At 42.1% G+C, this 21,974-nt stretch overlaps 1 protein-coding gene across 2 annotated transcripts in view; it reads left to right on the top strand.

Annotated features, from left to right (window-relative positions):
- PPP1R12B (protein phosphatase 1 regulatory subunit 12B) overlaps positions 1-21,974 on the top strand; it is a 75,966-nt gene that overhangs the window by 35,043 nt on the left and 18,949 nt on the right. For both annotated transcript variants that reach the window (XM_075335735.1, XM_075335736.1), the window contains exons 2-4: positions 14,738-14,754; positions 17,783-17,927; positions 20,610-20,714. In XM_075335735.1, the coding sequence (XP_075191850.1) occupies positions 14,738-14,754; positions 17,783-17,927; positions 20,610-20,714 (267 nt within the window). The remainder of the gene's footprint in view (positions 1-14,737; positions 14,755-17,782; positions 17,928-20,609; positions 20,715-21,974) is intronic.

The raw sequence follows: 21,974 nt of genomic DNA on the forward strand, positions 1-21,974 counted from the left end.
GAGGGCCAAGAAGCACGGGTCTCCCCAGCTGTCGGATTTTTATCATGGCTATGTATCCAAATTAGAGGGGACCGCACACTTTTTTTTTTTTTTTTTTTGTTTTTTTAAATTTAATATTTATTTTTTTTTTTTTTAAAAAGTTGCATGGGGTCCCTCTTATGTTGATACACATCCAAGCTAAGCACACTGCTGGGGGCTGCAGCCTGTAGCCGTAGGCTTTATTTATTCTTACTGTACGATATAGACCCGCAGACAGGGTGTGTGATTGGAAACATCAGACGCTGTTACTCATTTTTGGGGAGCGTCTGACTGCAACCAGTCACAGACGCCAGTGGGCGGGGAAAGCCGTGCATATGCAATGAAGGATAATGAGCGGCCCTGGAGGTGAATGAGCGGCCACGGAAGCAGTTATAGCTGCGCTGGAGCCTTTGTAAGTATGAAGCGCTTGCTTCATTCTTATTTTCCCTTTTTATTCTCTTTTTTTTTTTTTTTAATTTCCTGAGTTGCTGGATCCAGATCAATACCCAGAATTCCCTGAAAATTCCGGGGCTAGCACTCGGGTACATTTGAAACCGTGCCTATCCGTACTTTTACAGGCCAGGTGCGCCCATCACTAGTCTTAACTGGTTACACTAGGGGTAGAGATGAGATCATCATTTCCTCACCTGGGACAGTTTTGTGTGACACTACTACCGTGTTTCCCCGAAAGTAGGACCCCCCCGAAAGTAAGGCAGGGTGGGGGTTTTGGGGGGGTCCGCCAATGTAGGGCACCCCCCGATTGTAAGGCAGGGTAGCGGGGGGGGCCGGGGAATGTAAGGCCGCCTATGGGTGGTGGTCGCGGCGTAATGTAAGGCCGCATATGGGTGGGGTCCCTGGGGAAAGTACAGGAACTTACCGCTGCCGCTGTTCCCTCGCTCCATCCAGGCCTTCTCCAGTCTCCGCCTCCGGTGAATGGCCCCCGCAAGGCTCCCTGCTGGCCATCAGCTCGAGCTGTGATTGGCCAGTCAGCCGGCTCGCAGCTGATTGGCCCTCAGCTCGAGCTGCGATTGGCCAGTCAGCCGGCTCGCAGCTGATTGGCCCTCAGCTCGAGCTGCGATTGGCCAGTCAGCCGGCTCGCAGCTGATTGGCCGAAATCAGCCGCGACGTCACCGCCTGCAGGCTCGCTCCGATTTCGGTAAGTTCCGAAACTCTGTGTGTGTACGGTATGTGTATGGGTGCCGTATGGGGCTGTATGTGTCAGTGTGTGTGTGTGTACGGTACCGGTACGATATGTGTGTGGGTGCCGTGTGGGGCTGTACCGGTACCGTATGTGTCAGTGTGTGTGGTGGCAGAGTGGGGGGCAGAACCACTGTATGTGGAGGCTGCAGGGGGGAGGAAGGAGGAAGGGGTGGATGCCGGATCTCAAACAATGGGGAGGCTACAGGGGGGAGGAAGGGGTGGATGCCGGATCTCAAACAATGGGGAGGCTGCAGGGGGGAGGAAGGGGTGGATGCCGGATCTCAAACAATGGGGAGGCTGCAGGGGGGAGGAAGGGGTGGATGCCGGATCTCAAACAATGGGGAGGCTGCAGGGAGGAGGAAGGGGTGGATGCCGGATCTCAAACAATGGGGAGGCTGCAGGGGGGAGGAAGGGGTGGATGCCGGATCTCAAACAATGGGGAGGCTGCAGGGGGGAGGATTGTCATTTTTTTTCCAATGTAAGGCCTCCCCCGAAAGTAAGGCAGGGTGGGACTTTTGGGGGTAAAATTAATGTAAGACAGGGCCTTACTTTCGGGGAAACACGGTAGTGTGTAACAGGCTGCTGCAGATCCGCGGGTGATGCACACTGTGATAGGAGACGATCAGAAAAAAAAATGGAATTCCTCTGCGCAGCTTCAATGGACGAGAGACTCCAAATGGATCAAGTTGAAAATGGTTTTTGTCTACACGTTTCAAGGGAATCTAGCCCCTTCCTCAGGACAAAACCATAGTATCTATGGCTTTGTCCTGAGGAAGGGTCTAAATAGCATTGAAATGCATAGACAAGTATACCATTTTCAACTTACTCCATTTGTGAGTTTTCTCGACCATTGAAGCTGCGCAGAGGAACCTGACTTTATCCTGATGAATCAAAACTAACATGTTTCTGCACTGGATCGCTGCCTTTCTCAAGGTATTAAAACCTTCCCATTCACTGCCATTATGCTCGGTACTTGAGCCTGTTCGAGGGTCCGACCTGCTGATTTTAGTACCGAGCACCCAAGCATGGTAGTGTTCGCTCATCAATAGTCTGCAGTTATCACACTTTCTCCGAGTGTTTGTTGAAACAATAAGATGTCACAGAAAATCTGATATCTGTGGCCCCTTGACAAACTACCAGGGGCCAGAGATGGCCATGGATAAGTACTAAGTATTTCATGGTTTACCGCATGTAATATGAAGTTATATCCACTCAACAAAACATTCTCCAAAATTAGAATTTAATGTTAATTTTTCATTGCTCAGAAAAGTAGAAGTGCACTATTCATCATGTGGGTGCGGGGAAGTGAAAACTAGCGATAGGACCTTTTTATAGACCCCTGACCTAAACCCATATAGGATTCCGGTTATAGTGTAATGGAGGACTGGGAGGTCTTTGTCCAAAAGTATAAGTTATGTTTTTAATATCTCAAGAATGGAAACAAGTGTGACTTTTCACAAAAATAAAACCTATTTATGTGTTTTGTTTCCCGCCCTTCCTTGAATAAATCGCCCCAAAATCATTTATGAACGTGGAAATGTTATTTTACTTACCCTAAGAATCAATAAGGCTCTTAAATGGTTATGTGCCAACCATCAGGACTCACTGCATTCTGGACGCAGCGTCTCCTGACCTGCGGGGCCACGAGTCTCCTCCGCTGGAGAACGCAGGAGACCGCAGCTGCTTCAGGGTTCAGTGCGCTGCGGTCTCCTGCTTGTGTTCTCCGTACGGAGGACGCATGCAAATCCGCAGTAAACAGTTGACATGCTGCGGTCTGGAAAGCCGCATCGCAGGTCAGTGTTTGCTGCTGAAAAAACAAGCACAGTGGGCACGGGATTTCTAGAAATCCCTCCACTGTGCTTTTACTGTACATTGCAGCAAAACCACGCTACATCCAAAACACTGCAAACCCTGATCGTGGGTACGCAGCCTTAAATGTTTTACCAACCATATACGATGGACCGATTTTACAAGGCCATAATATGTTAACGGATATATAGATCACCAGGTTTTCCTATCTCATATGTGAGCAGCGTGCTGTAAGGCAGAGGCCTAGCAGCTCCCTGAATGATGAGCTGTGTAGAACCCCTCCCACACCACTGGGAGCTCATGAATATGGAGAACTTCAGGGTAGCTGGAAAACTAGTCTTCTTGTGATAATCTCCTGCTGATAAAACAGCGATGTTATCAAAACGACAGCAAGCCGTTTTTAGAGGCAGAGGTTTCGTTTTAATGTCAGGAATTGAGTTTTGAGAATTTATTTATAAATTTTAGTAGTTGATATAGATTCAATATCTTTTTTCCTATTACCCAAACACTTAGATACTAGTCCTGTCTATGATGAAAGAGAACCTTTCAACACTATTTTGTAAAGTAAAGACATGGCTGTAATACCGCTGTAATAGTGAGTAAAGGGGTGGTCCATTACACTGCATAGTGGCCAGACATCGATTTTAATCTTAGAAAGAAAGCTTTTCTCAAATACCTTGTTTAGTCAATTTTGCCCCTGAGCGGTGCTATTGCGGTCCGCTTATCCCCATCACGTTACCCCCCCCCCCCCAGGCTTCGTGACCTCTGAAATCCAGTGATGTCACGTCAACTTTCAGTTGACCCAACATCACCGATGTGGGCCCCAGTCTTTCCTGAGTGACTGGGCTGTGGGTGGAGGTTCAACTTTCAGTTGACCTGACATCACCGGATCCCAGAGGTGCGCTTTAAATGCTGTTGCTACTTACTGGTTTTGAAGTTCAGCGCACCTATACCACACATCCACATTCTGTGATAGTGGGTAGATGCACACAAAATTGTTCCTTTATGCTCTTGATGACCAAGGATGCCTCCAGAGCCATAAATGTATAGTATGAACACCTCCTAGAAAAAGGAAAGCCATTCATTCCAGTTTGCATATAGTACTGTCAAGCTCGTATCTGTGAAAGACATGGAAACCAAGGTTCTGATGGGGGTTGTGAGTTCTACTCCTCTGTGTACAACAAGGGGGCACTGGAAGGGTACGTGCCCACGATGAGCTTTACTTGCGTGTTTGACGCTGCATATTTTCTGTAAATAAAAAACGCAACGTTTTGCAGTACAAGCAAAGTAGATGGGATTAACTTTCACCACATGGCTAATTTTCATCTTAGCATTGTCCTCTTTTTCCAAGAGCCATAACTTTTTTTTAACTTTCTGTTAATATAGCCATATGAAGGCTTGTTTTTTGCGGGCCACGTACTTTTGAATGACTTTGTTAATTCTGCCCCATATTGTCCTTGAAAATGGGAAAAAAATACCAAGTTTTTAGGGTGTTTTTTTTTTTTTATTATTTTTGTTTTTTTTTAAACCGTGCTCACTATATGGTAAAACTGATCTGGAATATGATTCCCCAGTACGAGTTTGTAGATACCAAACATGTATAGTTTGTTTATTTACATGGTGAAAAATTCAAGTATTTGTAAATACTTTGTATTTGTATTTCTGGTGTTTTTTGATTTTATGTCTTGTTATGCCCTTTACCAAACTAATTAATTTATTTTATATGTTGATAGATCGGGCATTTCTGAAAGTGGCAATATAGATATTCATTGTTTTATTTTCAATAGGGCAAAAGAGGTGATTTGAACTTGTGTTTTTGGTTGTTGTGTGTGTTTGTTTTTTTTTTGTTAAACTTTTTTCACTTTTTATTGTTTTTACTAGTCCCCTTGACGCTATGATCTTCCGATCGCTTGTGCTATACAGATCTTCTTGTGGCATGGCAATCCTCTTTTTCTGATGTAGCTAACCTCACTCCTTTGCCTATATTGGCTGGTGCACTCTTTCCATACAGATTTAGGCTATGTGCGCACGTTGCGTAATTGCAAGTTACGCTGCGATCTGCACCGCAGCGTAACTGCATGCATCCTGCGTCCCCAGCATAATCTATGAAGATTATGCAGTAGCCATGCGCACGTGGCGTATTAGAGCGCAGCACTTCGGCTGCTGCCCGAAGCGCGCGATCTAAGAAGTGACATGTCACTTCTTTCCTCTGCTCTGCCTGCAGCCCCCGCTCTGTCTATGGGAGGGGCTGCAGTCAGAGCGCATGAAATCGGCTTTTTTTTTTTTTTTTTTTCCATTACAGACTGTTTCTGCAGCGATTTGAAGCGCACGTGTGCTGTTCAAATCGCTGCAGAAATTTCTGCAGGGACAGAACGCAAACGTGGGCACATAGCCTAAACCTTACTACTCTCCACTGCGGTGGCAATCTGTGCCATTTGCTAATGTAGACTTTTTTTTTTTTTCTCATGTAGGGGCGGTGGCCTCCTCCCCCTAGGATATTCCTCACATTCTACAGGTCAGGATGGAGCCTTTTTTGCTCCCCTGTTGCCCTTTTCTAAAACCCTAAGTAGTGCATCCAAATACCAAGTGTGGACTTCTAGCTTTAGGTATTGGCATTTGTCCAGAACAACCTCCTATAGTCATGGTTGAAAGTGTTGGCACCCTTGAAGTTATCCCGGAAACTAAATGTTTTGTACTAGAAAGTTATTGCAATTACACATGTTTTGTTATACAAATCTTTATTTCCTGTGTATGTAGTGGAACAGTACAAAAAAAAACTGAGGAAAAAAAGCAAAATGGACATAATTTTACACAAAGCCTAAAAAATGGGCCTGACAAAATTGTTGGCACCTTTCCAAAATTATGGGTAAACAACTTTCTTTCAAGCATGTGATGCTTGTTCAAACTCACCTGTGGCAAGTAACAGGTGTGGGCAATATGAAAATCTCACCTGAACCAGAGGGAAGAACTTTGTTCTCTATGGTTAGTGTGACACAATGCAAAGTTTGAATTAAGATGCGAAGAGAATGGTTTGAAGACTTGAGAACCAAACTTGTTGAAAAATATCAATAATCTCAAGGTTACAAGTCCATCTCCAGAGATCTTGATGTTTCTTTGTCCATGGTTTACAACCAATGGTACTGTAGTTAATCTCCCTGGATGTGTACAGAAGGAAGAAGAAAACTGATGAAAGCTCGCAATGCAGGAAAGTCTGGATGGTGGATAAGCAGCCCCAATCAAGTGCAAAGAAATTCAACTTGTTCTGCAGGCTCAGGGAGCTTCAGTGTCAGCCCACACTATTCATCAATATTTGAATTACATGAAACACTATGGCAGAAGATCCAGGAGGACCCCACTGCTGACCCAGATACATAAAAAAGCTAGACTGCAGTTTGCTAAAATGTACGTAAGCCAAAATGAGGCCTACAAAGAAAAGAACACAGTACCCACAGTTAAATATGGTGGAGGTTCAAAGATGTTTTGGGGTTTTGCTGACCCTGGCACTGGAAGCCATGTGACTGTGTGCAAGGCATCATGAAATCTGAAGATTACCAAAGGATTTTGGGTCACAATGTAGTGCCCAGTGTCAGAAAGCTGGGTTTGAGTCCTACTTCATGAGTCTTCCAGCAGGATATTGACCCCAAACATACGAGGGGCGATCCAAAAGTAATGATAATCTGTTATTTCTATTGCACACAGAAATTAAAATAAAATGTTTTCTTCTATCTTAGGTACCCACTAGTCCAGGAAAAATAAATCACTTAAATAGGCCACAATTCCCGGGAGCTACATTCATTTGAATATGAACTGCCGAGGAGTGAACATCAAAATGGAAAAAAACGAGCTCCGAGCTGTCATCAAATACCTCTGCTTGAAAAAAATGACTACCAAAGACATACACAGCGACTTGGTGGAAACATTGGGGGACTCTTCTCCTCCATATTCCACAGTTGCACTCTGGGCCAAGGAATTTAAGCTGGGAAGAACATCAACGGAAGATGAACATCGTCAAGGACGCCCATCCACGTCCCTCAATGAAGAAAACGTGAAAAAAGTTGAAGTTGTATTCGCAGATCAAAGAGTGACTATCAGGCATGTAGCTGAGGTCACAGGGATCTCATATGGCAGTATTCAAAGAATCCTTGCAAAAGAATTGCATATGAGAAAGGTCTCCGCGTTGGGTGCCAAAAATGTTAACCGACGAGCAAAAGAAGAAACGAGTTGACATTTCAAAAGCAAATCTCAAAGTTCCAAGCAGACAAGGAGAATTTTTTTCGTCACGTTTTTTGACCATGGACGAGACCTGGATCCACCACTTTGATCCCGAAACTAAACAACAATCGATGACATGGAAACGAACCGACGCTGAAGAAATTCAAAGTGTCAAGCTCAGCAGGGATGGTTATGGCGTCCGTTTGGGACGCTGAAGGAATTATTATGGTGGACTATTTGGAGAAGGGAGCCACTATTACGGGCTCCTACTACGCAGAACAAATAAGAAGATTGCGGGAGGCTATCAAGGAGAAAAGGCACGGCAAACTGCGGGCTGGAGTACTGTTTTACCAAGATAACGCGCCAGATCACAAAGCTGCAGTTGCCATGGCAACCACTCAAGAAGCGGGCTTTGAACTGGTGGAACACCCCCCCCCCCCTTCCCATTCGCCAGATCTAGCCCCCGGTGACTTTCCTCGCCTCAAGGAACACCTCCGGGGCAAGAAATTTGACGACAATAGCGACGTGATAACCGCTGTTGGGTATTTTTTTGAGGGTCAAGATCAAGAATTTTTTTCGAAGGGAATTCTAAGTTTAGAAAAGAGATGGACTAAATGTATAGACTTGTTAGGAGACTATGTAGAAAAATATATATATTTTTTTTAATCATTGTGTTTATTATTGGTTATCATTATTTTTGGATCGCTCCTCGTACTTAAAGAAATGGATAGAAACAAAGTGCTGGAGAGTTCTGAAGGGGTCAGCAATGAGTTCAGATCTAAATCCCATTGAAACCTGTGGAGAGATCTTAAAATTGCTGTTGGGAAAAGAGACCCTTCAAATATGAGAGACCTGGAGCAGTTTGCAAAGAAGAGTGCTGCTATATTCCAGGTTGTTGATGGTTATAGGTAGCAATTGATTGCAGTTATTTATACTAAAGGGTGTGCAACCAAATATTAAGTTGACGATGCCAACAATTTTGTCCGGCACATTTTTGGAGTTTTGTGTGAAATTTTCTCCAATTTTTGCCTTTTCTTATCTGTGCTTTTGTGTTTTCCAATACACACAAGAAATAAACATGTATAACAAAATGTGTAATTGCAATAATTTTCTGGAAGATATGTACTTAATTTTCTCGAACAATATCAAGGGTGCCAACACTTTTGGCCATGACTGTATTTCATCTGTGAGTTTGGGGGGAACATTCTCTTTTATGCTCTCTGGGGCTGCAGTGACACATGCCTGCTGCGCTGACCAGCCATCTAACCTGCAAAACCCTTTCCCACTACTGGCAACGCTTCAGAAACGTAGTTCGCCCTCAAAACAATGAATGCAGCGTTCTGACCCAAGGCCAATCTTCCATATGGTCTTTAGCAATGATATCAATAAAGATGTCATTCGCATTTGTCACGCAATGGCATTAATCATACATTAGGATGTTATTGCTGGAAAAATAAAGCTTGTATAAACCATTACATTGCCGTAACATATTGTAACTAAGAGCATAATACTACAGAGAGAGCATCTTCCTGACAGCGCGCAACATATATAGCACAACGTGATTTACATGACATACCATTATTTATATACCTGTGTGACCCTGACCTTATGCTAACAATATCTAGACCTTTTCCCTGAATCCACATAGGAACCTATGGTGCTTTTAGTCCGGTTCATTAGAATCACAGGCGGTTTGGGTGTATTGAAGGCAATATGGGTGGGCAATATGCCCATATATTACCATCTGAGAGCGACGTTGGGCCAAATTGCAGGGTTTTAGTTTGTATTTTGCCTTCGAACCAGGAGTGGTTGGGAACAAATGGGAAAAGGTATAATGTAAAGACTTGTGCTGGTTCTGGACCTATACTGCCCCAAGAACACTGGTTCAAATATATGGAAGTGAACAAGATGTTTTTAGGAATGGAAGACAATAAAGACCACAGGGCAAGTTCTTGGAGGTGGTAGATTGATTCAGAGCTATGATATCTGTAAGGGGGATGACCAAGGAGTTAGACTGTGGACAGGATGTATAGGGGAAAACGTCATTTCATCAAAATATTCACTAAAAATTATCAAGAAACCAGGTTCTTTGTACAGTAGGCCTCTCCACAACTACTGACCATGCTGTTCTGTCGTACAGTAGTATAGCTTATTGGAGTTCCCCATGGTGCTACCTAGCCTATATTTTACCATAGGTAAAATACTGTGTGTGTGTGTGTGTGTGTGTGTGTGTGTGTGTGTGTGTGTGTGTATAATATATATAGTTAGTAATATAGTTAGTAGTATGTAATATCTATGTAGTTAGTGTGATGGGGCTCCATTTACAGTATGAATAGAAGTTCCTCTGAGTGCTTGAGCTACCATAGTTCCTCTACTTACGCATTATAAAATATATATATATATATATATATATATATATAAAATGTGTGTATATATAAATTATAATGCGTAAGTAGAGGAACTATGGTAGCTCAAGCACTCAGAGGAACTTCTATTCATACTGTAAATGGAGCCCCATCACACTAACTACATAGATTCAGTAAATACATTGTGGTTTTGCTTTGATAAAAGGGAATTTATCACCAGATGTATGTCACTTAATCTGAGAGCAGCATAATGCAGGGGCAGATACTGTGAGTCCGGCAATGTATCACTTATTGGGCTACATGCTGTAGTTTTGATAAAATCAGCATGTGATCCATGGAGGACTAGTAAACCTGCTGCCATCCTTCATAGTCATGAGCTCTGTATAATCCATCTTCCATCACTGATTGTTAGCTTTCTGCCTATGAATTGTGTACACAGAAAATTGAACAGCTGGAATCGGGGTCTATCCCCCTAACATTATGCTGCTCTGAAATTGGGTAGCAAAATCCTGGTGACAGATTCCCTTTAGACCTGCATCAATGGTGAACTTTCTGAAATCCTCTAAAGGACACGCGTCAGGAGGCTGCTCTTTCTGCTGATTAATCTTTAATGAACGCTGTCATTGACTTTCCCTTCACTAAGATGGCTGATCTTGTTTATGTAAAAGTCCTCTTGCTCACTGTTTGGGTCTATTCCAGAAAATGTGAATGTCTCAGGCTCTTCCGCACTCCTGCAAGCTGTCTTCCCTAAACTGTTCCTACTTCTTACAACAGGAGTGCTCAACCTTTCTTACCATGAGAGCCACATTCAGCTGTATAGAGGGTCACGAGCCACATCTAGAGCCCCTGAGGCAGTGACATCCAGCTCCTGCCTCCCCCATAATAGTGACACCCAGAGCCCCATTACCAGTGTAGTGATAGCCATATCACACAGATACAGTATACCTAGATCCATGGGTTTCCAACTTATCTTTGGTTTCTTTCATCATACTGTCCCCCAGCTTCAAGCACCTTCTGTGACTGGCAGTATCATCCCATATACCAGTATATATGCCAGTAGATGCTTATCCAGATCTGTTCTTCTGTGTGGGGCTACTCACAAAAAGTCACCATCTGTAAACCTGCTCTTCATAACTATTACTTACACCTGGTGCTAATGTTCCATGCTGATAGATGGCGATGACCCACACCTCAAGAGCCTGCAAGCCCCATGTGCCTCCCGTGCCACAAGCTGGGGACCTCTGCCTTACAGGATAGCTCCTATAGTTTCAAGCTGCTACTCTCCAGGACATTACTTACTACATTGCTTTGTTATGTTCCTGCTCTTCAGGCTGTTTTGATTTCATTAATTCCTTACGAGTTTCATAACAACATGGATGTATTAAGAAAAAACAAAGCTTGGTTAAATGATCTAAAATATTCTGCGCAACTGTGTATTTTAGTGCATGAAATATTTAGATGTGTGCATTTATCTTACGTAAGGGATGCTTTGAAGGGAGTATGTCATCAGAAAATTACCTATTTATTTCCAATAAGTTTTTATGCTAAATGTGTTTTTGTTTTTTTTTTGTTTTTGTTACATTTTTCATACTATCTGTATATTTTTAGATAAAACGTCTTACCATTTTCACATTGGCCTCCAGGACTTACGGTATATTAGACGGAGTCATATGTCCTGTTCTGTACAGTGGATCTTACAGCTGGCTTACAATGAAAAGTGACACTTTCATATTCACTAGATAACACAGGATCATCACAAGCATCACAAGATGTGATGTTAAAGGGATGGTCCAAAATACTAATTACCGTACTGTATTTTTCGGTTTATAAGATTCACTGGATTATAAGACGCACCCCAAATTTAGAGGTGGAAAAAAAAGGGGTCAGTCTTATAATGCGGTGGTGTCAGACCGGAGGAGGGCAGCAGCGGTGGTGGAGCGGGTCACAGAAGGCTGGTAGAGCAGGGCGATGCTACGGGCGATGCAGCCGCTGGATGTCCCAGATGCTGTACCAGAAACTGTCATTGGTGGCGGCTGTGCTGGTGCGGCACTGCTGATACTGGGGCAGCTGTGCTGGGGCTGCAAGGGCTTCAAATAGTAGCGCCTAGGGCCGAAACGTGGGCAGATTGAGCTCTCAACTCCATGACAAGCCAAGATCTCATCTGCGCATGCGCCACCTCCAGGCGCCATTTTCCTTAAGTCCGCTTCTGGGAGATCAATGGGCTGGAGGCAGCGCTTGCGCAGATGAGATCTCGAGCTGAGACCTCCATCTGCGCATGCGCTGACTCTGGGCACCATTATTTGAAGCACTCACCGCCCGCAACCCCAGCCTAGACGCAGCCGCCGCAGACCCTGCACAGCCGCCGCAGCATTGGCCCTGCCTCCTGCTACCCCTCTCCACAGCCCCCCCCCCTCCCCCCGTAAGCTACATTCGGATTTTAAGACTCACCCTTCACTTTCCCCCAAAATATTTGGGAGAAAAAGTGCGTGTTATAATCCAAAAAATACAGTAATTTTCTTTCTAAATCCCTATTTATGTAGTGCCATAATCTGAACTATTTTCTACTATACTTCATTTTCAAATTCCCTCTCCTTCCCTAACTACACAAAATGCTTTCCTTTTTTTTTTTTCCTACTTTCTTTATGATGATGCTTAATTTAACAATCCTAGTGCATATTGAGATACTCAAATGAAGCGTCATCAGTGACACTTGTTTCAGGAGCTGGGCTAGTCTCGATGTGCACAATGACAGCGCACTCTCTTGCCTGATCAGATCAGAAGTAAAGAACTGGCTGGAGAGCGTACTGTCAGAATATCCAGCATGGAGAGGCCAGCACCGCCCCTGCGAGTAGCAAATGGCATTATTACATTAAGTCTAGTGGCCCTGTGGAAAAATTGCCTTTTTTTTTTCTTTCTCTAAACACAGACATTGATCTGAAAAATAAAAAAGGAAACATTATCACAAAATGTTGCACTTATAATAAAACCAAGATTTAAACAATAGGTCATTTTCTGAAGATATGTTTCCCTTTAAAACATTGCTTTTCATTCTTTGTCTACAAGGAACCTATAGGCCATAACTTACTAATGCTTAGGCCTCCCCAATAGCTGTAAGCCATACCAATATTTAAAGAAAATACCAAAATAGATCTAACCCTAGCAGGGCCGTAGGCACGCAATGAGATTGTGTTTTTGTTATTTTGTTGTTTTAACAACCCTGCTTAACACTTCACACCTTTTTATCCCTGACCTGTCTGGTGTATTCCTTGGTTTTCATGATGTGATTTGATCCCTAATGTCTTAAACAAACTATGAAGCCTTGACAGAGCAGCTGTAGTAATATTAAGGTTTCGTTGTTTTAGGTTTGTGGGAGTAAGGTGAAAAAAAAATGTGAAAATTCACGGTGCATGAATAGTTTTTCTAGGTACTAATACTCGTGTATATAATATTTTTGCAAATTTATTTTTGCAAATTTTTTAATTGTATCTTTTTTCATGGAAAAATACTGAAGATATGAAAGTGTGTGATAAAATTTAAAGTAGTTAGTTTACAGCTTGTATAATAGTGCAAATTTGGTGTGCCCTCTAACTCAAAACACAGCCATTAATGTCTAACAAATGTCTATCAACAAAAGCGAGTACACGCCTAAGTGAAAATGGCCAAATTGTGGCCAAAGTGTTAATATTTTGTGTGGCCACCATTATTTTTAAGCAATGCCTTAACTCTTTTGGGCATGGAGTTCACTAGAGTTTCACAGGTTGCAATTGGAATCCTCTTTCACTCCTCCATGACAACATCACCGAGCTGGTGGATGTTAGAGACCTTGTTCTCCTCCGCCTTCTGTTTGATAATGCCCCACAAATGCTTAATAGGGTTTAGGTTTGGAGACCTGCTTGGCCAGTCCAGCACCTTTACCCTCAGTTTTCTTAGCAAGGCAGTGGTCATCTTGGAGGGGTGTCTGGGGTCATGATCAGTCCCAAATCTGCGTCCCAGTTTCCGAAGGCAGGGGATCATGCTCTGCTTTAGTATGTCACAGTACATGTTGACATTCATGGTTCCCTCAATAAATTTTAGGTCCCCACAGCCGGCAGCACTCATGCAGCCCCAAGCCATGACACTCCCACCACCATGCTTGAGTGTAGGCAAGACACACTTTACTTTGTACTTATCACCTGATTGCCACCACACATGTTTGACATCTTCTGAACCAAATATGTTTTATCTTAGTCTCATCAGACCACAGACATGGTTCCACTAATCCATGTCCTTTGTCTGTTTCTCTTCAGCAAACTGTTTGCAGGCTTTCTTGTGCATCATCTTTAGAAGATGCTTCCTTCTGGGACAACAGCCATGCAGACCAATTTAATGCAGTGAACGGCGTATGGTCTGAGCGCTTCCAGGCTAACCTTCATATCCCTATAACTTCTGTAGCAATGGTGGTCGTACGCTTACATCTCTTTTGAAAAGATAACCCTTGAATATGACACTGAGGACGTGCACTTAACATCTTTGACCATGGCGAGGCCTGTTCTGCGTGGAACCTGTCCTGTTAAACCACTGTATGGTCTTGGCTATCTTGCTGCAGCTCAGTTTAAGGGTGTTGGCCTAGGCAATCTTTATGTAGAGCAACAATTCTTTTTTTAGATTCTCAGAGAATTCTTTGCCATGAGGTGCCATGTTGAACTTCCAGTGACCAGTATCAGAGTGTGTGCGCGATAACACCAAATGTAACACACCTGCTGCCCATTCACGCGCTGAGACCTTGTAACACTAATGAGTCACAAGACATGGGGGAGGGAAAAGATGGCTAACTGGGCACGATTTGGCCATTCTCACATAGGGGTGTACTCACGTTTTTGCCAGCAGTTTAGGCATTAATAGCTGCGTGTTGAGTTATTTAGAGGGCACACCAAATTTACACTGTTATACAAGCTGGACAATGACTACTTTACATTACCTCAAACTGCCATATCTCCCGTGTTGTCCAATGAAAAGATGTAATAATATATTTACAAACATGTCAGAAGTGTACTCACTTTTGTGATATACTGTATGTGTTATCTTGTGAACTGTACACTTTGCTTTCTCAAATCCTAAAGCTAATAGTCTATTTTATGTCTTTTTTTTTACAGCATGAAAGATTAGCAAGGTAAGTTACTTTTCTTATTAATTTGTGTGAAAAGAAATCACAACATTTCCATCACGTATTTTGGTGGCGTAACCCTTCCAATCTCTAAATGGCCAACTGTATCCACCTGACAGCATAGAGGAACAGGTTCAATTTGTGTGTTTCAAGGCCGCTTTACACGCAACGATATCGCTAGCGATCTCGTTAGCGATGCAACACGCCCAGATTGTTGCTACGATTTGCCGAGATCGCTCATAGGTCGTTTTGTAGCGGTCACACGTACCCATCTCACAAACGACGCTACATCGTTCAGTGATATATTGTTTGACCAAGGTGGTCGTGCGGACACCGTCACACAGCATTCCTCCCAACGATTCCGGCAACGTCAGGCGTATAATTGTCCATAGCATACACCCTGGTGTGACACCAATCAGAGCGGAGGAGGCATGGAGCATTGCTCGTAACGACACACCCGCGTCGCTGATGACGAATGCACTAACGATGTTGTTCATCGTTGGCAGAATGTCAAACGTAGCAATATCTTAGCTGCGTTCACAACGACGAACAATATTTTGAAAATCAACGACGTGTCAACGATCAACGATTTTCGCTAGTTTTACGTTCGTTCGGAGTCGCTCGTAGGGGTCACATGCAATGACGTCGCTAACGACGACGGAAGTGCGTCATGAAAACCGTGACCCTGACGACATATCATTAGATAAATCGTAGCGTGTAACGGGGCCTTAAAGGGGTACTCCAAGAATGTGATTACATGTTCTCATCATATAAATCAAACTGCAGCCCCTTCAAGTGATTTGTCAGGATAGGTCGAAGTCTGAAGAAACACAGCTCAAGACGTGTGTCTCATCTGACAGAAGAGCTGTATCGTAACCATGCATACCTCTGCTGAAACAGGGCTGTGACATGATAAGAAATAAATCTTTTATCTCAATGAGCACAAAGAATTTTTTTTTTTCTTGGCCTGCTCTGACAGCTCACTGAGGTATGTGTTTTTACGATACAGCTCTTCTGTCAGTTGAGATACACGTCTTGAGCTATTTCTTCAGACCGAAACCTGTCCTGACATGTGACAAGGGCAGATTTCCATTTGAATTACTTGAATGAGGGTATTTTATCACATTTTGATGAACCTTTTTAACCATAGACCTCTACCATAGAAAATGACTTAGTAGGCCTACGAGGCCCTAGGTATGCGTTTTAGGGTTAAGCAAGTGTTGCTATTGGATTATGGACCTTATGAATGAAGGAAAACTGTGTTCATAAGTTGTTTGGTACGTGGATCGTGGATGGGTCTTTTTTTTATAAGTAAAGTATGTAAAAATGTGTTTCATGCGTAATAATGGACACAAATCAGCCTACAATTTTATCGTTGATCTACTTTGTGTCACTATAAAAATGATTATAGGCTCAATGATCAAACAAATCAAACTTGTGAGAGCAATCTTTATAGTTCAATAACGTACTGAAAACATAGGTATCATACAGTTAATCAGTACTAAGAAATATTACTGTGTAACAAAACCCAGTGTCCATCTGGCATCAAGACATCAGGAATGTATAGAATTGGCAAGCACACACCTGCAAATTATATCCTGTAAATTTCATTGCTAGAGCAAATAAATTAAAATTGGTTTATATGACCAATATCAGACTATGATGACACGGAGATAAAGGAAAGGGTGATACAGAAATGAGAAGGAACAAGAGAAGACAAAGAAAAAAATTGCATTTTTTTTTTCATATCAGTCACGGTTTTTATAAAAAAAAAAAATTAGTAATTTAGCACTTTTTTTCACCCAAGCTTCTTATCGAAGGCAGGATTACAATAACAGATCACACCGCTATACACAGCTGATAACTCATAAACCACCAATCACAATATGCGATGTCACAATTGATCAAGTCCCCCCCCCCACCCCTCCTCCCTTTCATAATGATCTTTGAACACACTCAAAAGATGTTTCAATCCACAATATAGGGTCAGGATATGACCATTTTTTTTTCCATGTACATTTGTTGTTTCCTGAAACACCAGGACGTAAAGTCTAAAAGCCACTGTGAAAATTGCAAGACTAAGTTTTATCTTTACTTCAGATTTAATATAATTTAATTTAGATTTAATTGTAGAAAAAAAATACCAAAAATAACCCAACAAGCTGATTTATACATTGTCACTTTCTGATAAGTTTCCCTATAAGTTGATTGAAATATCATTCGGAGCCTTCCTCACAATTTATCTAATCACTGATCATTTTGTTAAAAATAGTGTTTTGTCCACAATGACAAGTTTGGCAAAGTTGCTTAGACATCTGTACATTACTGGAGCTTTGTGGACCAGCATCAAGCATCATCACCGGAGCTATCTTTCATAAATGACAGGCAATACAGCAGGATCCTGCCTGCCATATTCGCGACCGGGTCTTTAAATAAACAGTAATTTACTTAACAATTGCTTAACTTAATCTTAATGAGGCATGAATAGATTATATGGCCATCTTGGTAATTTTTGGACTATACTGAATGGAGGCAACATACTATCTTTAGGGTATGCCTAAAATTTCCTCATTGAGTTCGTCAGTTTTCACTTATCTCATCTACAATAAAATGTTATCCTCCTACAGCCGTTCAAATTGATATCATTTTGTCATAACACCAAACTCTACATCCCATTTATTATTTACCAGTAACAGACCTGTCTGTACTCTTGCACATGAATGGTCCAGAGTTGTAATGAACTGCAATGCCAGGCCAGCCAGTACTAAAATTAACGAAACTAAGCCTGGTAAAAAAAATAAGGCTGATGTGGCGCTCGGCGGACTATGATGGCCCTCTCAATCAGCTGATATGTGTCCACCTGGCACCACAACTAATCTGATATTGAAGGTCTATCCTAAGGATAGTTAAATAGTCTTTTTTCCAGTTTAATTGTTAAAAAAAACAAAACATACAGTGTAAACATACAAAATTATATGGGTGTACAGTGTTTGTGTTTTTTTATTTATTTATTTATTTATTTTTTATATTTTAGGTTAGATTCCGGGGGCTCAAGTCTCACATCAACAGACAGTGACCGTGCATCAAGCCGTACGAGTGCTTATTCACGAAAGGACAATAATCGCTTGCCATCCATTGGGAATAAGACAGACGACGAACCACAAAAAGATTTCAAAAAGGTTGCTTATCCTTAGGTTAGGTATTGAGCTTAAGAAAGACTCCTACGTTTAGGCCATTACCTTCAGAAAGCAATAAACTCTAGTCCTTCAGCTAATGTAATTTAATGTAGTGATATCTTGAGTCTTGTGAAGAAAGATAATGTATTGCCCTACTGTTCCCACTCGGATACTGCAATATCAACAGAAAAATTGAATTAATTTAGCAGAAATTCTGGTGTGGGGAAAAGTCAGAGCTGCTCTCTGAAAGATGGAGATTTGAAAGTGTTTGTAATGATACATAATTCAGCTCTGCTGTATCTCTACACAGTAGCTGCACAATTATGTATCATCACAAACGCTTCCAAATCTCTCTCAGGCCGGTTTCAGACATCCATGTTTAATGAGGAACAAGCAACACGCATGGTTATGGTCATACGTGTATCACACGTGTGACATCTGTGTTTGCATACGTGTGACAGGTACCAGAAAAAACCCATGTTTTCTTCAGTACGTGTCACACTTCAGTGTGCGATCCGTGTGACACCCGTGCTACCGGCGAAAAAACTGACGTCTCCGTGTTTGCGTGCGGGGCCACGAGGGGTCACACAATCTGTGTAAAAACACGACCGTGTGAGTACAGCATAGAATAAAATGGGTATGTGCGACATCTGTGTTTAAAAATGGATGTCACACGTACCTGAAACACCGACGTCTGAAACCGGCCTCACAGTGGAGCTATGATCCTTTCCCCACACTGACTGCAGTAAAATGAGATCTAGAAGTGTTTCTAACCATGCATAATTCAGTGCTGCTGTTATCTCTAAACAGTAACTGCAGAGGTCAGTGAGAAGAAAAGGGCGTGTTCCTTTCTCCCCTGCATGACACTGCCTGCTCATGATTAGTCAACCTCATACAGGGAAAGAAGTACAAGCCCCCAGAGTCAAATCTCTGGTAATTTCCCATTGAACTAGAACATACTACTTTGTAGAGTTTAGGATAAAATGTATCTCTACTACAAAAGACACAGGAAAAATTCAAAATTGTAAATTTTACTCAGCTCTACAGTTCCTTTTTCATGAAGTGGCCAGTTTATCATAGTCAAACTGGTGAAAGGTGCTCTTTAAGCTCAATTCACACCATATTTGAAGTACACTTTGTGTATATGCTAGGAATATATCCCAATTTATACCCTGATGTGCACTCAGTCTTTAAAGGGCAAATACTGTATATTCAAAAATGAAATCAGGATTGTGTAGACCCAATTGTAGTAAAAAGCATAATTGACTGCATAGTTCAGTGCAGCCGTATACTAAAATAAAAAAATGCATGCTATACTGTATATAAAAGTAGTCCAACTTTTAAATCGTAGGTGGTATATACACTGCTGTGCAAAAGTTTATGTAAATGTGGAAAAAATGCTGCAAAGTAGGAATGCTGTCAAAATTAGAAATGTAAGATTATTTGTGTCAATGAATGCAAAGTGAGAGAACAATAGAGAAATCTAAATCGCATCAATATTTGATTAGTCCACCCTTTTGCCATCAAAATGGTATCAAGTCTTCTAGGTACAGTTTCATAGAATTTTTGAAGGAAGTCGGCAGGGATGTAAATGAATTATTAACATTAATATAAACTATGAACACTTCAGTTTTTTTTAAATCATTTATACTTGGTTGCATTTTTTTCCCCACACCTGTTTATAACCTTTGCACAGTACTGTACATTCAATGAGTTTCAGTTAGGCTAAGTTCACACTTCCGTTGTTTTGCATCAGTCACAATCCGTCGCCTAGAGGAATTACGGTATCTTGCAAAATATTTTAAATATCCTGTTTTTCCCCATAGGCTTCTATTAGTGACGGATTGTGACTGATGATGCTGCGTTGCATCCGCTGCGTCGCGGTCAGTCGTTTTTTAACTGACCGCCGGGCGGGAGCAACGCAGCCTATAACGTTTTTTGAGCAGCGCGATCTGTAGGATTTCGCTGCACATGCGCTCTCTGGCTCCCCGCCCCCTTAACGGTGCAGGGAGCCCGCGCTAAGCGGTGCATGCTGGTAACCAAGATAAATATCGAGTAACCAAACAAAAAGTGCTTTGCTTTTAGTTACCCGATATTTACCCTGGATACAGTGTGCAAGGAGGCCGACACTTCCCCACTCTGCTCCGCCCCCTCCCGCACTCCGCATGTGTACACACACACACATTCGCTTGTCCCCAGCCCTGCAGTCCCCGCGGCACTGACGCCCTCAGCTCCACGGCCCCGCATGGCTCCGCCCCCTCACACTCCGCCCCCTCCCGCACTCCGCATGTACACACACACACACACACACACACACACACACACATATATATATATATATATATATATATATATATATATATATATATATATATATATATATATATATATATACGCACTCACCCACCTGTCCCCAGCCATGCAGACCGCGGCACTGCACTGATGTCCTCAGCTCCGCCTCCCGCACACAACTGAGTCCGACAAAAAAATTATTTTCTTTGTCACCGTTGTTATCCGTTGTACAACGCATCAGTCACATGCGTCAAGCAACACATGTGACTGATGCAAAACAACGGAAGTGTGAACTTAGCCTTAGGAGGATGATACAATTGAGCATTATATTACGCACATTACAATAAATATTAAAATGTTATATTTTTTCTTTCTACTCTTCTTCTTTGCAAGCTATATGAAAGTGCCTATAATGAAAATGAGAAGCTTAAAAGCAACCTGCGTGAGGCCCAGCTGGAGCTTGCGGATATCAAATCCAAGCTGGAAAGGGTTGTAAAGGTAGCTATATACAGATGTGAGATACATAGATGACTTGTTAATTTTCAGAAAAACATATTTGTGAGAAAAATGCAATATAGACTTTCTTCTTCCCATGGGAGAAAAACCAAGCATAACAGCATTATATAGACTGTTCAAAGGGATTTTTATCCAGAAAGAGCCAGATCAAATTTTTAAAAGTTGGCTGCAGCAATTGGGAGGGACCAGTATGGAGATAGGACAACAAATTTTAGATGGATGGAGAATCTTGAGGAAAAGTGTACTGAGCGAGGTGTGGAGGGATACGCAGTTCTGAATTATGCACAGGGCAATCATAGCATTCAACATCCCAGCATTAGCTGCAATGAGGGATCGCAAAATACACTGCCCAAAATGTAAGCTCAGACCTTTTCCATGGTCTTTGGCACTGCCCAACAGTAAGAGCTTTATGGGAAAACATAAGAAATATGGCGGACAGGTTGTTGAAGAAAAACATACCTCTAAGTCCACTGAGATACCTAATCCACTGTGAGTCAGGCGAGGGTGAGAAATCTATGGAGGGAGGGGGGGCTAGTCCGATTTTTGTTTTCACTCTATATGCCTAATGGTTAAACGATTAATCCTAAAGCACTGGCTAGATGACCGGCTACCTGAATTTGGCGAGATTATCGGGCAGCTTAAAGCCTTACTCAATCTAGACTGGCGGGAGGCAGAACGAAGTAAGGAGCAAGGAATTAAAACATTTATAACAAAATGGAGGGCATTTTTGCTGCACGGTCACACTGAAACAGAAATAATTAACTACATGACACCATTTAGATCAACGACATGGTATTTACTGGAGGACATAAATGGCTCGTTGAGAAAGTTGAAAGTACCCATAGATAATTGGAAGAAGAACCTATGCTGTTAGACATAAAGAATGGGAGTTGGTATTTCCGGGGTGGAGTGGACCACCTCTATAAAGTCAGAAAAGAAGCTAGCTGCGTGGGTTGAGGGAGGGCTAGGGAAGTTCAAGGTTCTTGATTTATAGTTTTAAAGAGAGATAACACAAAAGAACACAATGCTATTATGACCCAATTGTGATTAATGTCTAGCTCATGTTTATGTTATGATATGTAAAAAAAATAAAAATTATTGTTTAAAAAAAAAAAAGTGCAATATAAATGATTAGGTAGATTTTAAGATCTTGCAAATCTTGACACACATGTAAAAGTTGCATGTTTGGTAGAGCTGTCCTTGCTAATGAAATCATAAGGTCTTCTATCGCCATATTCTAAA

Source organism: Anomaloglossus baeobatrachus, chromosome 2, assembly GCF_048569485.1.
Source record: "Anomaloglossus baeobatrachus isolate aAnoBae1 chromosome 2, aAnoBae1.hap1, whole genome shotgun sequence".
Taxonomy (NCBI): domain Eukaryota; kingdom Metazoa; phylum Chordata; class Amphibia; order Anura; family Aromobatidae; genus Anomaloglossus; species Anomaloglossus baeobatrachus.